The 21,531-nt window shown below is 38.4% G+C and overlaps 1 protein-coding gene across 5 annotated transcripts in view; it reads left to right on the top strand.

Moving 5' to 3' along the window:
• Window positions 1-21,531, top strand: part of LOC128695150 (1-acyl-sn-glycerol-3-phosphate acyltransferase epsilon) — a 64,697-nt gene that overhangs the window by 30,555 nt on the left and 12,611 nt on the right. For 4 of the 5 annotated variants that reach the window (XM_070091368.1, XM_070091367.1, XM_070091371.1 and 1 more), the window contains exons 6-7: window positions 724-792; window positions 14,821-14,974. In XM_070091368.1, coding sequence (XP_069947469.1) covers window positions 724-792; window positions 14,821-14,974 — 223 coding nt within the window. The remainder of the gene's footprint in view (window positions 1-723; window positions 793-14,820; window positions 14,975-21,531) is intronic. The other variant, XM_070091370.1, reaches the window with a different exon arrangement.

The following is a 21,531-nucleotide window of genomic DNA, read 5'->3' as shown; positions in this document are numbered from 1 at the left end:
ATCCCATTTATTCCTCTCCACTGAAACTCTCCCACCCCCTTCAGCTTTGTTTCACTTAAAGCCAGGACATCCAGCTTCTTCTCATTCATAACATCCACAATCATCTCTTTCTTATCATCTGCACAACATCCACGCACATTCAGACTTCCCACTTTGACAATTTTCTTCTTCTTATTCTTTTTAGTAATCTTTACAGGAAAAGGGGTTACTAGCCCATTGTTCCCGGCATTTTAGTTGACTTTTACAACACGCATGGCTTACGGAGGAAAGATTCTTATTCCACTTCCCCATGGATATAAAAGGAAAATTAATAAGACCAAGAACTATTAAGATAAAATCAAAGAAAACTCAGATGAGTGTGTATAAATAAATGTGTACATGTATGTGTAGTGTGACCTAAGTGTAAGTAGAAGTAGCAAGACATGCCTGTAATCTTGCATATTTATGAGACAGACAAAAGACATCAGCAATCCTACCATCATGTAAAACAATCACAGGCTTCGTTTTACACTCACTTGGCAGGACGGTAGTACCTCCCTGGGTGGTTGCTGTCTACCAACCTACTACCTATGATATTGTGATATTGACTTGATATTGTGATATAAAAAATAGTGTGTGTGAGTCTGTCTCTCTCAGAATACCACTATGTTTTAGTTTTTATACACTGAACACGGTTTAATTTATTAAATTTTTTTTAAGTGCCAAAGAATATTTATTTTGTAGAGATCCTCAGTTGACGCAGCTGTGAAGAATGGTCATGATGTCTCTGGTATTAAGAAAGAAAATGAACTAGTAAGAACCATTATATTTTATTGCTTGTAACAAAGGGATAGACTGTTGGTAGATGGGATATTGGTATCTTCAAGTTCTTTTTCTTCACTTGTGCCCAAAGGAAGTCCTTAAATGTTAAGATGTGATTTAATTTTTATTTGTGAGAGTTTTGTTACACGACATTACTTTCGTGTGTTGTATGCGGTTTATTTTATGATAGTCTTCATTTAATATAAAGATTATAAATTTTTATTCAAAGACTAACTGTAATGACTGTTAGTTGAAGTGATACTTGATAATGATTGTTTTAAAGCATTTATGTAACACAGTTCTCACATTTATTACTAAAGTAAGTTACTTTGCAAATAAAACTAAAAATTCTGGAATGATTTGTGAGCTTATTCTTGGTATAAATTTTCTTGTTTGGTAGGTCTTTGCACAATTCTGGGATCCCTATAGTAACTACTCTACCTTTCTTCATCTGTCCAGTCTACCATATGTATGTTTCAGTTGAGTATATATTATAATTAGTCTAGAGTGTTTTGATTAAATCTCGGCATGTAAATATAGGTTATGTTAAGTAAAAGTTGACAAGTGCAGTATTAATACAGCATAGGTTATGATGAACTTTGGAGGCTTTATCCACTGTAAGATTAAAAGGGTAATGTTATAACAAGGCCTCTTATGGATTAGCCATTTGAAATAGCACAGGTTATGATGGGTAATTTACAGCGAGACTTTGCCTTACGTTATTGAGTCCTGAAAATTTTACTTCTTTCTTCTCTCCTTTTCCTCTCTCCTCATATTTCCTTTATCTTCTCTTCCTCTTGTACTCTTTTTTCCTCTTTCCCTCTCTCCTCCTGTTTCATACACACTGTTATCCTCATTCTTCATAAACTTCTTCATCAGTAGCTCCTTTGAGGTATTTGTGCTTGCCTTCCCGTGGAAAATTGTGCTTTAATCTCTTCTTTCTCATATATTTTTAATTAAAAAATTAATGGGGTATGTATATTACCATAGAGGTGCAATGCCAAAGTGATGCTCCTTACTCCCACATTGATATCAGTGTTTCTACTATTTCTCTTATTTCCAATTATTTGGTACAACAATCCATATCATTAAAGATTACTAAATGTAATTTCTTTATTATTGCTTTTTTTGTGTATGGTAAACTTATCAAAAATAAGTCTTCCTGTACCCTCTAGGATATGCACAATAAGCTAATTTATCAGCAGTTGCTTAATTTACCCTTCCTATCCTTGCCCTGGTACAAAAAGTCTTCACTTAATATTGTTGATAGGTTCTTGGAAACTGTGACTTTAAGCGAAATGACATATAACGATACCAATTTTACCATAGGCTGATTGATGTAAACATCACAGGTGCATTGTGAACCGTTAGCACTCATTGCAACAGGGTTAACTCGAGGAATAAATGTTTGTAAAGCAAAAATTGTAAGGAACACGAACTACCACCACACAATACAAAAATGAACGTGCAAACTTGACAGACATTGGCCCTGGCCAGGAATCGATTTTTTTTTTCCCATCGTTACAGTGAAACAATGTTAAGTGAAGACTTACCGTACAAAGATATTGTTATTATTGTTTTGCCTTGTGTGGTATTTAACTTGGTTTAAACAAATGTGAATACTCAAAACCCTTTTATAATGTGACTTTACTTTGAGCTGTTTTCCTACATTGCTATTAAAAATGCAATCAAAAAATTCTGTACCTCATAAAGAATCTGCTAATGTGTTTAATTTTGGTAATCGCTGTTCATAAGATGGAGGCTGCTTGTACTTTCATTGTAAGCAAATTAACCATTTGTAAAATTGTAAACAGGGAAGAGAATGAGAACTTGTGCTATTAGTAATACTGATTGTAAATTGCATAAAGACTGTCAGAAGTCAGTATAGCTAAATAGGATAAAAAAGTTATTGAATGAGTGGATTAAGGAGAAAACATGTAAGGGGGTGCTGCTTGGTGCTCAGATAATTGGGCACAAAGCTATTTCATATTATAATGCTTGATAATTTAAGCTTTCAAGAGCAATCAGCTTTATAACAGTTTAGTAGTGAGGGTATGTCAGCTGAACACACAGCTGACCTTGCAGAAATTATTACTGAGAATAGGGATGGTCTCAAGCAAGTGATCTTTGCTGATGAAACAGAGCTGTCCTGGAAGGGTATGCTATCAAAACTTGCATTAGCAAGCAACAAAAATTTGCACCTGGTTTCATGTTGGCTAAGGATATCTTTGCTTGCTTCTGCGCATAAATACTGTCTTGTGTTTACAGGTATAAGCCTGTGCTTGTCTATTGTGCATAGACTTCCTGCACATTATTAAATAAAGACTAACTACTTGATTCTGCAGTGCAGGTGATGTACCTTGCTAGATGACACAGCTAGCATGTTCTTAAATGAGTTTTGGAACAGCTGATGCCTTATTGTTAGCTCTCTAAATTACTGCAGAGTAAAACAGATCAGAGAGGCATTACAGAGTACATAAACACGGCAATACAACCATCATCTCTGTATCCACACCAAGACGTGTGTGCAGCATCTGGGTATCTTTATTGTAGATGTTTTGCCATCCAGTGGCTTTATCAATACAAATTCTAGGACATAATTTGAAGACAGTAGAACTATATACAAAAGATGAGGTAATCAGTCCCTCAGCCTTGGAGTTGGTATGAAGAGCACCATAGTCGTGAAGATTCTGGAGCACAGGCAAGGAGGCTGGCACTTGTATACTAACATCAGGTGGAAAGGGACGGGTAGCAGATGAGAGCATAGTCACTGGTAGGCGGGATTTCCCAGTGGAAGTAGGTCATACCCAAAGGGATGAGTTAGTTGTAGTATCCGTGAAGGTTATGTAGATGTCCTCTGAACCAAGATTCCATGATGTTGTAGTGTCTGACAAGTTGTACATGAATGGTATACAATACCAACAAGGCTGAGGGACTGATTACCTCATCTTTTGTATATAGTTCTACTGTCTTCAAATTATGTCCTAGAATTTGTATTGATGAAGCCACTGGATGGTGAAACGTCTACACTAAAGATACCCAGATGTTGCACGTGTGTCTTAACTGTCATCTTCTCGGTATTGTATACCATTCTTGAACATCCACACCAACACAAGAACCACAGCCATCCACCTTAACAAAGTTATATACCAATGTTGCATTATGAGAGGGTCTACTGTATATTGTCATTCAATCAATATGTCTACTACCTTAACATTACAGCTTTGTCACTCTTGTGAACCTATCCTGTTGTATATGTTAGCATTAAGTTTTTAATAAATATATAAATGCACTTACTTAAAAGCTGTGTGTAGTGTTTAATACTGTATGTGTTTTTTGTAATTGGATTAGTATTGGTTTTATAGTACAGTACATGGCTGGCAATTTACAGTGTCAGATGCCAAAGACTACCCTGTATTATTATTTTTTATGAAATGTGCAACAAAAATGAAAATTAATGCTGGTTTCTACTTGTAATGCAGTGGTATACCCTGGCCAGTACAATTGTTACTAGAGAACAAGGTACTAAAGCAGCAGTGTTTTTGCAGAAATAACATGCCAGTAGTTTGCTTTGTTTACATTGGACAAGGCATAGATGGTAGTAACACCACTTTCAAGTCAGGGTCCTCTTATACATGTTATTTTAAATTGATAGAATTTAAGACAACCCATGTATGCCAGTGAGGGTTCTGCTGGTTTTCATGCATTACTAATACATATTATATTCATTGCATGTTTTGCATGTTTTTTTTTTTTTAACAAGTCAGCCGTCTCCCACCGAGACAGGGTGACCCAAAAAGAAAGAAAATCCCCAAAAGAAAATACTTTCACCTCACTCACACATAATCACTGTTTTTGCAGAGGTGCTCAGAACACAACAGTTTAGAAGCACATACGTATAAAGATACGCAACATGTCCCTCCAAACTGCCAATATCCCAAACCCCTCCTTTAAAGTGCAGGCATTGTACTTCCCATTTCCAGGACTCAAGTCTGGCTATATAAAAATAACCGGTTTCCCTGAATCCCTTCACTAAATATTACCCTGCTCACACTCCAACAAATTGTCAGGTCCCAAATACCATTTGTCTCCATTCACTCCTATCAAACACGCTCATGCACGCCTGCTGGAAGTCCAAGCCCCTCGCCCACAAAACCTCCCTTACCCCTTCCTTCCAACCTTTTCGAGGACAACCCCTACCCCGCCTTTTTTCCCTTACAGATTTAAATGCTCTCCATGTCATTCTACTTTGATCCATTCTCTCTAAATGACCAAACCACCTCAACAGCCCCTCTTCAGCCCTCTGACTAATACTTTTATTAACTCCACACCTTCTCCTAATTTCCACACTCCGAATTTTCTGCATAATATTTACACCACACATTGCCCTTAGACAGGACATTCCACTGCCTCCAACCGTCTCCTCGCTGCTGCATTCACAACCCAAGCTTCACACCCATGTAAGAGTGTTGGTACTACTATACTTTCATGCATTCCCTTCTTTACCTCCATTGATAATGTTTTTTTGTCTCCACATGTTATATTCATTGTATTAAATTTAATTTTAAATGAAATCTAAAAATATTTAGCAAAATAGTAAAATCACGAGCAGCTAAACAAAACTTGTAAAGGTTACATTCTTCTGAATAATTGTCAGAAGTATGGAAATTAGATCACACACAGATTTTCACTTTATTTTGATTAAACAACATAAATTTTATAAACCCCTAACCCTTTCACTGCATGCTCTGTATATTTATTACGTATTACAGTACGGTGGTACCTCAGGATACAAATTTTTTTCGTTTCAGAAGGCTGTTAGAATGCCGATATCAAACGAATTTATTCCCATAAGGAATAACGTAAATCAGATTAATCCGTTTCAGACCCCCAAAAATACACTTACAAAAGCACTTGCATAAATGCACTTACATAAATGCACTTACATGAATGTTCAAGTTTTGAGCTGTTCGTATCCCGAGGTACCACTGTGTGTGTGTGTGTGTGTGTGTGTGTGTGTGTGTGTGTGTGTGTGTGTGTGTTTTTTTTTTTTTTTTTTTTTTTTTTTTTTTTTCTTCTCTCAACAAGTTGGCTGTCTCCCACTGAGGCAGGGTGACCCAAAAAAGAAAGAAAATCCCCAAAAAGAAAATACTTTCATCATCATTCAACACTTTCAACACACTCGCACATTATCACTGTTTTTGCAGAGGTGCTCAGAATACAACAGTTTAGAAGCATACACATATAAAGATACACAGCATATCCCTCCAAACTGCCAATATCCCAAACCCCTCCTTTAACCCTTTCAGGGTCCGTCCTGTAGATCTACGGCTTTACGTTCAGGGTCCAAACCGTAGATCTACGCCATGAGCTCAGCTCACTCTGATAAACTGTGAGTGGTACATTTGGGCCTAGATATGAGAGAATACATCTATGTGGTATGTGTGCACCACATAAAACAGATCCTGCAGCACACTGTGTATAATGAGAGAAAAAAAATGAAATCATGATTTTTCGATTAAAACAGCAACTTTGCAGTGTTTTTTTGTATGTTTTTTATAGTTGTATTTGCGATTTCTTGGTCTCATTTGATAGAATGGAAGACATACTACAGAAATAGAGATGATTTTGATTGGTTTTAGCACTGGAAATGGCTTGAAACTGAGCTCAAAGTAGCGGAAATGTTAAATTTTTGCCGATATTCAAGAGTAAACAAACGACCTCACACGTCTAATACACACCAGCTGGTGGGTCTAATATACATTCACAAATATGGTGATGATATTTATACAATTATTACACTATTGCATAACAGTAAATCTTCTATTTTTTGGTGTGAATAAAAATTCATTATGTGAATAAAAAATCAAAATGGAATTTATTTGTAAAGCCTCAAAACATAACTAATGAACAGAGGAAATGTTAGTTTAGTGCCAGGAATGCCTACATTGTTCATTCTGGACCCTATTTTGAAATTGGAATATTTTGAACTTTGTGTTAAATTGGCCAAATTAACAATTTCCGATCACTTTATTTTGTAGTTGAAACAGTTGACTTGGCGATTTCTTGTGCTCAATCGATAGAATAGAAGTAGTACTAGTGAAATAGCTAAGAATTTGGTTGATTGGAATAATGTAATTGGCCTAAAATGGGAGTCAAAGTCGGCAAAATCACCGATTCGTAAATATCGCTGACACATCAAAATTCGCGAGAGCATAATTTCGTCAATTTTTCACCAAATTTCGTACTTTTTGTTTTATTACCTTCACAAAAAGATTCTCTACGATTTCATAAGAAAAAATAACAAATTTTTTTTTTGAAAATTCTTGGACACTGGTGCGTGACTCCAGATTTGGGCCTTGGACCCTGAAAGGGTTAAAGTGCAGGCATTGTACTTCCCATTTCCAGGACTCAAGTCCGACTATATGAAAATAACCGGTTTCCCTGAATCCCTTCACTAAATATTACCCTGCTCACACTCCAACAGATCGTCAGGTCCCAAGTACCATTCGTCTCCATTCACTCCTATCTAACACGCTCACGCACGCTTGCTGGAAGTCCAAGCCCCTAGCCCACAAAACCTCCTTTACCCCCTCTCTCCAACCCTTTCGAGGACGACCCCTACCCCGCCTTCCTTCCTCTATAGATTTATATGCTTTCTGTCATTCTACTTTGATCCATTCTCTCTAAATGACCAAACCACCTCAACAACCCCTCTTCTGCCCTCTGACTAATACTTTTATTAACTCCACACCTTTTCCTAATTTCCACACTCCGAATTTTCTGCATAATATTTACACCACACATTGCCCTTAAACAGGACATCTCCACTGCCTCCAACCGTCTCCTCGCTGCTGCATTTACCACCCAAGCTTCACATCCATATAAGAGTGTTGGTACTACTATACTTTCATACATTCCCTTCTTTGCCTCCATAGATAACGTTTTTTGACTCCACATATACCTCAACGCACCACTCACCTTTTTTCCCCTCATCAATTCTATGATTAACCTCATCCTTCATAAATCCATACGCCGACACGTCAACTCTCAAGTATCTGAAAACATTCACTTCTTCCATACTCCTCCTCCCCAATTTGATATCCAATTTTTCTTTATCTAAATCATTTGATACCCTCATCACCTTTATATATATATATATATATATATATATATATATATGTTTACATATATATATATATATACATATATTATTTTTTTTTTTATTATCACACCGGCCGATTCCCACCAAGGCAGGGTGGCCCGAAAAAGAAAAACTTTCACCATCATTCACTCCATCACTGTCTTGCCAGAAGGGTGCTTTACACTACAGTTTTTAAACTGCAACATTAACACCCCTCCTTCAGAGTGCAGGCACTGTACTTCCCATCTCCAGGACTCAAGTCCGGCCTGCCGGTTTCCCTGAATCCCTTCATAAATGTTACTTTGCTCACACTCCAACAGCACGTCAAGTATTAAAAACCATTTGTCTCCATTCACTCCTATCAAACACGCTCACGCATGCCTGCTGGAAGTCCAAGCCCCTCGCACACAAAACCTCCTTTACCCCCTCCCTCCAACCCTTCCTAGGCCGACCCCTACCCCGCCTTCCTTCCACTACAGACTGATACACTCTTGAAGTCATTCTGTTTCGCTCCATTCTCTCTACATGTCCGAACCACCTCAACAACCCTTCCTCAGCCCTCTGGACAACAGTTTTGGTAATCCCGCACCTCCTCCTAACTTCCAAACTACGAATTCTCTGCATTATATTCACACCACACATTGCCCTCAGACATGACATCTCCACTGCCTCCAGCCTTCTCCTCGCTGCAACATTCATCACCCACGCTTCACACCCATATAAGAGCGTTGGTAAAACTATACTCTCATACATTCCCCTCTTTGCCTCCAAGGACAAAGTTCTTTGTCTCCACAGACTCCTAAGTGCACCACTCACTCTTTTTCCCTCATCATTCATATATATATATATATATATATATATATATATATATATATATATATATATATATATATATATATATATATATATATATAAATATATAAAAATGTGTGTGTATATATATGTCTGGGATTTTCTATTTTTGTTTACAAAACTATTGTGACCCATGACTCCCAAATTATGCACAATATACATATGACTAGCCATTGTATACAACACAGTTCCCATTAAAAAGTGTCAGCAGCATATTGTTTACAAAAAAATATACACAGCAGTGTAAGCATGCACCCATCCAGTTGCTTCACTTTTCTACAGTTCTAGCATATGTATACATATACAGTAGGGCCCCATTTATATGGCAGGTTATTTTCCAGGCTACTGCCAGAAAGTAGAATGCCATTTTTTCCACTTATCTGGCATTTATACACATTTATAACAAGTTTACACTACCATATATTAAGTTAGCAATAGAACTAGGCATTAAAACAATAAAAAGTAAAATACACACACACACACACACACACACACACACACACACACACACACACACACACACACAGTACACCCATTACTTGCCTTAAAATATTTGTAGTCTTAACCCTTTCAGGGTTTCTGACGTACTAGTACGGTTTACGCACCAGGGTTTTTGACGTACTAGTACGCGTAAATTCTAGCTCCCTCAAATCTAATGAGAGAAAGCTGGTAGGCCTACATATGAAAGAATGGGTCTGTGGTCAGTGTGCGCAGTACAAAAAAAATCCTGCAGCACACAGTACGTAGTGAGAAAAAAAAAACTTTGACAGTGTTTTTGGTTTAAAACAGCGACTTTGCACTGTATTTTGGTATGGTATTTATGATGGTATTCTAGTTTTCCTGGTCTCATTTTATAGAATGGAAGACATATTACAGAAATTGAGACTATTTTGATTGGTTTTACAATGAAAAGTAGCTTGAAATTGAGCTCAAATTAGCAGAAATCTTCAATTTTTGCCAAAGTTCAAAAGTAAACAAATCATGCTACGCGTCCAATGCACGTCAACTGGTGCATCTAATATTCTTTCACAAGTGCGCTGATATTATTTATACCATTTCTACACTAATGCAGTAGTCTGCATAACAGTAAATCTTCTATTTTTTGTGAGAATAAAAATTCAAAGTGGAAAGCAAAAGAATGTAAGAGGGGCATGGGGATGTGACTAATGGACAGAGGAAATGTTGTTTTAGTGCCAGGAATGTCTTCCTTGTTTATTCTGGACCGTATTTGGAAATTGGCATCTTTTGCTAAATTCTGACCACTTTATTGGATAGTTGAAATCAGTAAATGGGTGGTTTCTTGTACTCATTCGATAGAAAAAATGGAGTTCTAGCGAAATAGTTATGATTTTTGTTGACTAGTACACTGGAATTGGCCGAAAATAGGGCTCAAAGTGGGCAAAATCGCTGATGCGTAAACATCGTCGAGACTGCCAACTTTGCGAGAGCATAAGTCCGTAAATTTTTCCATCAAATTTCATACTTTTGGTGTCATTATGATTGGGAAAAGATTCTCTCTTTTCATAAGAATTTTTTTTTTTTTTTTTTTAAATTTGGCGACCCTGAGAATAAGTCTGGGAGAGGGCCTGTCGACCCTGAAAGGGTTAATGTAGGGTGAGAGGTGAGGTTTATTTGTAGGATGTCAGGTTTGGGAATTATGGTAGCTAGCCAGGGCAGCCTTCCCCGCCCCTCCTCACCCACACCTAATGTAAACAAACCAGGTGAACACATCTGGTTTTTGTTCATACAGGTTTGTATTATACCATAATACAGATGTATAGCCCTTGTGGCTTACCGCTTCTTTTTGATTATAATAATAATAATATACCATAATACAAACACTTTACATTGTGTACGAGTTGTGTCCACGTTGATACAGTAGAATAAATAGAGAAACACTCCCATTCTCATGTAACACCATTTTTAAAAGAAATGATGCTCGAAGTGAAGGCATACGAAAGGAAGAATTTTCTAGTTACCCCCAGTAATATTATAGTGACACATTTTGTCTGATGTTGGATTACAAATCACCTGGCTGCCACAGGTCCTAAAAGTCGTACAGGTCGCCTGGCTACCATGTCTCATATTTATGTTAATTTATTCTACAGTGGGGTGTATTTATCATGTTTGTTATGCAGCGTTTTTATTACGTACATAATTTTGAAAAAAAATGTCATAAATGGATCAATGGAAATGTCTATATTAACGTAATATACAACATTTACTGCGCCCAAGAAATTACGTATGATTATTAATATGGCATCAAGATGGAGAGAGACTTAGTGATTTTAATGTGTATCTGCACACTAGCACAGTGTGTAAGTACATTTAGGTACAGGTACACAAGTACACTGGACCCTCAACCAACGGCTTTAATCCATTCCAGAGCACTAGCTTTTAGTTGAATTAGCCATTAGTCAAATTAATTTTCCCCATAAGAAATAATGGAAATCCAATTAATCCGTTTCAGACAGCCAAAAGTATTAAAAAATATTTTTTTTAAAGATTAAATATAAATATACATACAGAAAACAATGACAAATAAATATAAAGCACTAATAAAATGGATAAATGAACATTTAACATCACACTTACCTTTATTGACTTGACTTGTTGGTGTATGATAGACATGTAGGAGGCAAGAGGAAGGCAAGTTTATTATGCTTCAATACGACGCTAATATCATCTCTACGGCTTATTTATCTATCACAATTCATCTAATATGACATTATAAACAATATTAATAACATAGAAACATGATATATACTCTAGAATGAATAAAATGTCATAATGGATGAGAGAAGTAAATGGTGTAAGTGTTATTGTTGGGTTTAAGGGCCGCCATGTTGGAGGTGGTGGAGGATTTTGCCAGCACCACCACCATCACACTTAAACAATGTATGTAATTTATAAATAAGAAATATTTACATTTTAATTTATAAATAAGTTTATTCAGGTACTGTATACACAAATACAGTTACATAGATTATCATACATAGCAGCATATGTGTAAAGTACCTAGGATAACCCAAAAAAGGCAGTGACTTCGTATTTCCATGGGGTCCTTTTATATTTACACTTAATATATTTACTTGGAGAGAGGGGGTAAAGGAGGTTTTGTGGGCAAGGGGCTTGGACTTCCAGCAAGCGTGCGTGAGCGTGTTAGATAGGAGTGAATGGAGACGAATGGTACTTGGGACCTGACGATCTGTTGGAGTGTGAGCAGGGTAATATTTAGTGAAGGGATTCAGGGAAACCGGTTATTTTCATATAGTCGGACTTGAGTCCTGGAAATGGGAAGTACAATGCCTGCACTTTAAAGGAGGGGTTTGGGATATTGGCAGTTTGGAGGGATATGTTGTGTATCTATATATGTGTATGCTTCTAGACTGTTGTATTCTGAGCACCTCTGCAAAAACAGTGATAATGTGCGAGTGTGGTGAAAGTGTTGAATGATGATGAAAGTATTTTCTTTTTGGGGATTTTCTTTCTTTTTTGGGTCACCCTGCCTCGGTGGGAGACGGCCGACTTGTTAAAAAAAAAAAAAAAAAAATTTACTTTTCCTCCATGGGGAAGTGGAACAGAATTCTTCCTCCGTAAGCCATGTGTGTTGTAAGAGGCGACTAAAATGCCAGGAGCAAGGGGCTAGTAACCCCTTCTCCTGTATATATTGCTAAATGTAAAAGGAGAAACTTTCGTTTTTCCTCTTGGGCCACCCCGCCTCGGTGGGATACGGCCAGTGTGTTGAAAGAAAGAAATATTTACTTTTATGCTTACACTTTTATATTTACAATTACCTTGGAGGAGATGTTAATTTAATTAGTTAGTTTGATGGAGGAGATGCTGGCAGAGGTTTAGGGTAGTGGAAGATAGCAGGCCGGAGTATGTTCAGCGGATATACACACATCCAGCAACATTGGAGAGTTATTCTTATGTCTTTCTCTATTGCTTACTCACTTAACTTACTTGCTACACTGTTAATTCTACACTTAATCGCTGGCTGGCACTATAGCCTTTATCAATACCTGCTGCTTTAGTATCATACATATCGTAGAATCACTGAATCTCTGCAGAAGGCACATTCTCCCCTCTCTCTTCCTCCTCCACTTTGGTACTTTGCTACGAGTTTTTTCTTGAATTTTATTGTTTCTTTCCTTCTTTATCACAGGGTTGGCACTAGAAACTTTCTTTGGGCCCATGGTGGCTTATTTAGCAGTTACAAGCACTATAAAATCAATGGAATAATGCAAAATATATCGCATGTATACATGGAATCGACTGCAACAGCTTGTAAACAATGGCACACTGGCTATACATGGAGTCTTGGAGTGGCTGGGCCCACTCAGGGCGCATGGACACGTTCGGGATGAAAGCCTTTAGACGAGTTTTTCGGCGTTGGTAGAGCCAATATTTTGACGCCAAAGAGAGCCGTTAGTCGATTTTGGCGTTAGACGATGCCGCCGTTAGTTGAGGGTCCACTCTATATTTATCAGAGTACATACATTAAAATATGCAATAACTTTAAAACACTTGAAATTTTGGAAAGTTTCCAGACATAATAGGAAGGTGTGCTCACAGAGAATGTAAACAAACTGGGTGGGGCACACCGTGTTAGAAAGACTGGGAGCCATTTAACAAGTTTTGGTCATAATTTGAAATCACAGTATTAGCGGAATGCCATAAGGCCAAATGCCGTAAAGCGGGGCCCTGCTGTATACAGGCACTAGTTATGCTCCTAGAATTGCTGTAGTCTGTGGAAGTCCCTGAAACATGGCTCCATACACAGCAGTGTTTTACATTCCTACACATAAAATAAACATCCCTGCACTGTACTGGGTGCCTTGTCTTGTGTACACAGGTAGAACATATTTTCTGAGTCCATTCTTTTCTTGTCTGTAGCAGGACATTTAGTTGGGAAATGATCACCATAATTAAAATGAGAGGATATTTGATTTATATGTATTCAGCATTGCAGTGTCAACAAGATGGAAGGAAAGTTTCATATACCACTTGTAACTTTTGGACACGATCAACAAACCCAATCTGCACGTCACATTTGTCCACCAAATGCATATTGGCCATGCAATCCATAACAGCAGCTGATCTCAGATTGGGTTCATTATTTTCTATAGTCACCTTTCCTTTGTCTTTAATTTGTGCATGTGCATGAATGTCAACAATGTCTTACCACATTTGTGATTCCACTGAAATGTCACGGTGTCATTGGCATGAAACCCCTGCACCTCACCAGTACTAGTTCCTGCATTAAACTTGGGCATGTTTACATGTTCTGCACATTGTACCACACGTCTGTCATGTTCACCTACAGGAAATCGTAGAATAAAGGGCATGTTTTCTTATTATCAGTGTATTATGCATGGCCCTTACCAAGATATGATTCATCATTTTTCTCACCACATTACTGGAGATACACAATAACTTCATGGTATCTTCCAGTGTTTTGCTTCCTTTGTATATGGTGAGATTCAGTACCGAGCTATTTTCAAAATTGCACAACACATGGCTTGATACCAAAGTGTTTCCTCTGAAATTTATTCTTGTATGAATATAAAATTAAGGTAAGTCAAACTTGCCATATGTCTAGAAACTTAGACCTGTCAATTGGCCAGTGTGTACTGTACTGTACTTTTGTTTCTTATTGAAATTTATCCAAGCATTTGTGAAGGGTTATGTTTAATCTCTTAATATACATATTTTTAAATGCTCTTAAGGCATTACAGAAAAATGTAGAACCTTGTTCAGTAGATGGCTTGTTCATTTATACATGTAAAGAAAATTACTCATCAATGCACCAGTAGTTTTTCCAACAACCTAACAAGATGTTGAGAAGTCTAACAAGCATTTCCTTCTATCAGTAAGCTGTTTTATATCCCCTAGGAACAAATTGTAATTAAATATGAAGGTCACAGATATTGTATGAGAATGTTGCACAAGTTCTTTGCAGTTAAAAAGCTTTGTTAATCTTTTAGCATACACATTCAATAATTTTCACTTGTTGGCAGGTTTTGAAGCACCACCTCATCCCTAAGGTTAAAGGCACATGGCTTGTAGCTGAGCATCTGCATGATAAGTTTGATGCTCTTTACGATGTCTCCGTATTCTATGAAGGCTGTGTAAGCCAGGATGGTGTTAGAGGAAATGCACCGCAGTTAATAGGTAAAGTTTTATTTTGGTAGATGAAAGAGGGTGTGTATATAGGCAGGCTCATTCATGTGATTATACATGATATATTCACTGTATTTTTGTGGTGTCAAGATAATTTGTGGTAAATCATCTTGGTTTACAGTACAAGATAATTAACATTTTGTTTCTTAATTCTTAAAAAGTGATTTTGCTGTGTCCTCAATGGAAAAGTCCTGGTAATTGGTAGCATAGATTTTAATATTTATTAGTAAAAGATTATTTTTTATTTTTAACACACTGGCTATCTCCCACCGAGGTAGGATGACCCCAAAAAAGAAGAAACACTTTCACCATCATTCACTCAGTCTTGCCAGAGGCATGTCAGTACTACAGTTCAGATGCCCCTCCAAACTGCAAATATCCCTACCTCTTCTTCAGAGTGCAGGCATTGCACTTCTACCTCCATGACTTGAGTTCGGCTAACTGGTTGACTTGAATCCCATCACAAAATGTTACCGTGCTTACACTCCAATAGCTCTTCATTGGCCTGCACTCTCAATGTACTTGCACCTGCAGAATGTCCAGGACCCTCCCACTCCTTTACTCCCTCCCTTCAACCTTTCCTAGGCTGACTGTTACCCTGTCTTCCCTCTTACAGATTTATACACCTCTCCTATTTTGGTCCATCCTCTCTAATGTCCACACCATCTCACCAACCCCTCCTCAGCCCTGTGAATAATACTTTTAGTAACCCCATACCACCACCTAATCTCCAAGCTACAAATTCTGTGCATAATGTGCATGTCACACATTGTCCTCAAACATGACATCTCTACTGTCTCCAGCCTCCTCACTGCAACATTCACAGCCCATGCTTCACACCTGTACAAGAGTGTTAGTACCACAATACATACTCTCATACATTCTTGCTTTTGTCTCCATGAATAATGTTCTTTGTCTCCAGATGCCGCAATGCACCACCCACCTTTTTCCCTTCAATTTTGTGGGTTGCCTAGTCTTTCATAGACCCATCCACTGACAAGTCTACTCCCAAATATCGGAACACATTCACATCCTCCATACTCCCTCCTTCAGTCTGATGTGTTTTCATTAATACTCATTCAAATATTTGTAGAATATAGGAAAATTTATTAAACTTCCATTTTTTGGCTGCTGTGTCTTGAAATTTTAATATTTCTTAGCAAAGTTATTGTGATTTATTAATTTATAGTTATGTAGTTTTCCAACAAACCAGCTGTATCCCACCGAGGCAGGGTAGCCCAAAAAGAAAAACGAAAGGTTTTTTTTAAATTTAGTAATTTATACAGGAGAAGGGGTTACTAGCCCCTTGCTCCTGACATTTTAATAGCTTCTTACAACACGCATGGCTTACGGAGGAAGAATTCTGTTTCACTTCCTCATGGAGATGAGAGGAAATAAACGAGAAAAAGAACTAGAAAGAAAATAAGAGAAAACCCAGAGGAGTGTGTGTATATATGTGCTTGTACATGTATGTGTAGTGTGACCTAAGTGTAAGTAGAAGTAGCAAGACGTACCTGAAATCTTCCATGTTTGAGACAGAAAAAAGGACACCAGCAATCCTACCATCATGTAAAACAATTACAGGCTTTCGTTTTACACTCGCTTGGCAGGATGGTAGTACCTCCCTGGGTGGTTGTTGTCTACCAACCTACTACCTAGAAGTTTTGTAATTATAATTAACTTATTATTTAATTAAATCATTGGACTTGATGGGTCATGTAGTGAATTTTTTTTGTTCTTTTACCACAAGGGCTGTGACCTGCCAAGGTAGGGTGAGCCAGAGAAGAAAGTACATTTACCATTATTCATTCTCTCGTTCCAGAAGTATGATGACATTACAATTCAGATTACCCTTGTGACTGCAGTATCGCCACACCACCTTCAGAATGCAGGCACTATCCCCACATATATTATTTTATTTTTTATTATCACACTGGCCGATTCCCACCAAGGCAGGGTGGCCCGAAAAAGAAAAACTTTACCATCATTCACTCCATCACTGTCTTGCCAGAAGGGTGCTTTACACTACAGTTTTTAAACTGCAACATTAACACCCCTCCTTCAGAGTGCAGGCACTGTACTTCCCATCTTCAGGACTCAAGTCCGGCCTGCCGGTTTCCCTGAACCCCTTCATAAATGTTACTTTGCTCACACTCCAACAGCACGTCAAGTATTAAAAACCATTTGTCTCCATTCACTCCTATCAAACACGCTCACGCATGCCTGCTGGAAGTCCAAGCCCCTCGCACACAAAACCTCCTTTACCCCCTCTCTCCAACCTTTCCTAGGCCGACCCCTACCCCGCCTTCCTTCCACTACAGACTGATACACTCTTGAAGTCATTCTGTTTCGCTCCATTCTCTCTACATGTCCGAACCACCTCAACAACCCTTCCTCAGCCCTCTGGACAACAGTTTTGGTAATCCCGCACCTCCTCCTAACTTCCAAACTACGAATTCTCTGCATTATATTCACACCACACATTGCTCTCAGACATGACATCTCCACTGCCTCCAGCCTTCTCCTCGCTGCAACATTCATCACCCATGCTTCACACCCATATAAGAGCGTTGGTAAAACTATACTCTCATACATTTCCCTCTTTGCCTCCAAGGACAAAGTTCTTTGTCTCCACAGACTCCTAAGTGCACCACTCACTCTTTTCCCCTCATCAATTCTATGATTCACCTCATCTTTCATAGACCCATCCGCTGACACGTCCACTCCCAAATATCTGAATACATTCACCTCCTCCATACTCTCCCTCCAATCTGATATTCAATCTTTCATCACCTAATCTTTTTGTTATCCTCATAACCTTACTCTTTCCTGTATTCACCTTTGTCATCAGTGTCATCAGCAAAGAGCAGCTGTGACAACTCCCACTTTGTGTGTGATTCTTTATCTTTTAACTCCACGCCTCTTGCCAAGACCCTCGCATTTACTTCTCTTACAACCCCATCTATAAATATATTAAAAAACCACGGTGACATCACACATCCTTGTCTAAGGCCTACTTTTACTGGGAAATAATTTCCCTCTTTCCTACATACTCTGACTTGAGCCTCACTATCCTCGTAAAAACTCTTCACTGCTTTCAGTAACCTACCTCCTACACCATACACTTGCAACATCTGCCACATTGCCTCCCTATCCACCCTGTCATACGCCTTTTCCAAATCCATAAATGCCACAAAGACCTCTTTAGCCTTATCTAAATACTGTTCACTTATATGTTTCACTGTAAACACCTGGTCCACACACCCCCTACCTTTCCTAAAGCCTCCTTGTTCATCTGCTATCCTATTCTCCGTCTTACTCTTAATTCTTTCAATAATAACTCTACCATACACTTTACCAGGTATACTCAGCAGACTTATCCCCTATAATTTTTGCACTCTCTTTTATCCCCTTTGCCTTTATACAAAGGAACTATGCATGCTCTCTGCCAATCCCTAGGTACCTTACCCTCTTCCATACATTTATTAAATAATTGCACCAACCACTCCAAAACTATATCCCCACCTGCTTTTAACATTTCTATCTTTATCCCATCAATTCTGGCTGCCTTACCCCCTTTCATTTTACGTACTGCCTCACGAACTTCCCCCACACTCACAACTGGCTCTTCCTCACTCCTACAAGATGTTTTTCCTCCTTGTCCTATACACGAAATCACAGCTTCCCTATCTTCATCAACATTTAACAATTCCTCAAAATATTCCCTCCATCTTCCCAATACCTCTAACTCTCCATTTAATAACTCTCCTCTCCTATTTTTAACTGACAAATCCATTTGTTCTCTAGGCTTTCTTAACTTGTTAATCTCACTCCAAAACTTTTTCTTATTTTCAACAAAATTTGTTGATAACATCTCACCCACTCTCTCATTTGCTCTCTTTTTACATTGCTTCACCACTCTCTTAACCTCTCTCTTTTTCTCCATATACTCTTCCCTCCTTGCATCACTTCTACTTTGTAAAAACTTCTCAAATGCTAACTTTTTCTCCCTTACTACTCTCTTTACATCATCATTCCACCAATCGCTCCTCTTCCCTCCCGCACCCACTTTCCTGTAACCACAAACTTCTGCTGAACACTCTAACACTACATTTTTAAACCTACCCCATACCTCTTCGACCCCATTGCCTATGCTCTCATTAGCCCATCTATCCTCCAATAGCTGTTTATATCTTACCCTAACTGCCTTCTCTTTTAGTTTATAAACCTTCACCTCTCTCTTCCCTGATGCTTCTATTCTCCTTGTATCCCATCTACCTTTTACTCTCAGTGTAGCTACAACTAGAAAGTGATCTGATATATCTGTGGCCCCTCTATAAACATGTACATCCTGAAGTCTACTCTACAGTCTTTTATCTACCAATACATAATCCAACAAACTACTGTCATTTCGCCCTACATCATATCTTGTATACTTGTTTATCCTCTTTTTCTTAAAATATGTATTACCTATAACTAAACCCCTTTCTATACAAAGTTCAATCAAAGGACTCCCATTATCATTTACACCTGGCACCCCAAACTTACCTACCACACCCTCTCTAAAAGTTTCTCCTACTTTAGCATTCAGGTCCTCTACCACAATTACTCTCTCACTTGGTTCAAAAATCTCTCTCTCTCCTCTACATTCCTCTCTTCTCCAGGTGCATACACGCTTATTATGACCCACTTTTCGCATCCAACCTTTACTTTAATCCACATAATTCTTGAATTTACACATTCATATTCTCTTTTCTCCTTCCATAACTGATCATTTAACATTACTGCTACCCCTTCCTTTGCTCTAACTCTCTCAGATACTCCAGATTTAATCCCATTTATTTCCCCCCACTGAAACTCCCCTACCCCCTTCAGCTTTGTTTCGCTTAGGGCCAGGACATCCAACTTCTTTTCATTCATAACATCAGCAATCATCTGTTTCTTGTCATCCGCACTACATCCACGCACATTTAAGCATCCCAGTTTTATAAAGTTTTTCTTCTTCTTTTTTAGTAAATGTCTACAGGAGAAGGGGTTACTAGCCCATTGCTCCTGGCATTGCTCCATCTTTTGTTTGTTTGTTTCTTTTTTTTTCCTCTTCCCCCTTCCCTTTGTGTTTCATCTGCCCATAACTCCTGCTGTAGCTATCACTAAAATATTTTCAAATATATCTGTTGCTCTTCTAAAAACATGATCTCTATCCCATGGGGATAGTGGGCTAGAATTCGTTTCAGGTAATTCATGTACTGTAAAAGGTCTACCTGGAGGGCATTCCGGGGATCAGCGCCCCCACAGCCCAGTCAACGACCAGGCCTCCCAGTGGATTAGAGCCTGATCAACCAGGCTGTTACTGCTGGCTGCACATGGTCCAATGTACAAATCACAGCCTGGGTGATCTGGCAGTGACTTTAAGTATGTGTCCAGCTCTCTCTTGAAGGTAGCCAGGGGCCTATTGGTAATTCCCCTTATGCATGGTGGGAGGCTGTTGAACAGTCTTGGGCCCCAGGCACTTATGGTGTTTTCTCTTAGTGTACCAGTGGGGGTACTTTGCACTGCCTGCCCAGTCGTTTACTTTCATAGGGAGTGATTTCTGCGTGCAGATTCGGGACCATTCCTTTTAGGATTTTCGAAGTGTAGATCATGATATAACACTCTCACCTGCATTCCAACGAGTACGAGTCAAGTACTTCCAAGCGTTCCCAGTAGTTGAAGTGTTTGATAGAACTTATATGTGCAATTAAGGTTCTCTGTATACCCTCTAGATCTGCAATTTCACCTGCTTTGAACAGGTGTGTTAATGTACAGCAATATTCCAGCCTATAGAGAAAAAGTGATTTGGAAAGGATCATCTTTGGCTTGGCCTCTCTTGTTTTGAATGTTCTCATTATCCATCCAATCATTTTCTTTTCAGTTGTGATCGTGGCACTGTTGTGATCCTTGAAAGTGAGATCCTCAGACATTACCACTCCCAGAGTTTGTAGTATACTCAATTCTACTTATTATCTCCTCCAGTTTTCCATAACGGAGTACAGTGGTATCCCAAGTTTCATACAGCTCCCAACTCGAACAGATCTGTAAATGTATTATTGCAAGTGCTTTTGTAAGTGTATTTTTGGGGGTCTGAAATGGACTAATCTAATGTACATTTTTCCTTATGGGAACAGTGGTACCTCGGGATATGAGCTTAATTCGTTCCAGAAGGCCTTTCAAGTGCCGATACCGAACGAATTTGTTCCCATAAGGAATAATGTAAATTAGATTAATCCGTTTCAGACCCTCAAAAATACACTTACAAATGCACTTACATAATTGTTCAAGTTTTGAGCTGTTCGTATCCCGAGGTACCACTGTATGGCCGAAACTTAGGGTACCACTGTAGTTGGGCTTTGTCTTCTTTGAACACCATATTGCTTTTCGTTGCCCACTGGAAAACTTGGTTTATATCTTCATGTATTCTTCTTTTCTATTCAGTTACTAATAATATTAAAGAAATTCTTGAAACTTGGGTGCTTGAATGTTCATTGGTGTAGTATTGATAAAGAATTGCT

Source organism: Cherax quadricarinatus, chromosome 35, assembly GCF_038502225.1.
Source record: "Cherax quadricarinatus isolate ZL_2023a chromosome 35, ASM3850222v1, whole genome shotgun sequence".
In the NCBI taxonomy this organism is placed as follows: Eukaryota; Metazoa; Arthropoda; class Malacostraca; order Decapoda; family Parastacidae; genus Cherax; species Cherax quadricarinatus.
The sequence above is the reverse complement of the archived record's forward strand: the minus strand, read 5'-3'. Positions and strand labels throughout refer to the sequence as shown.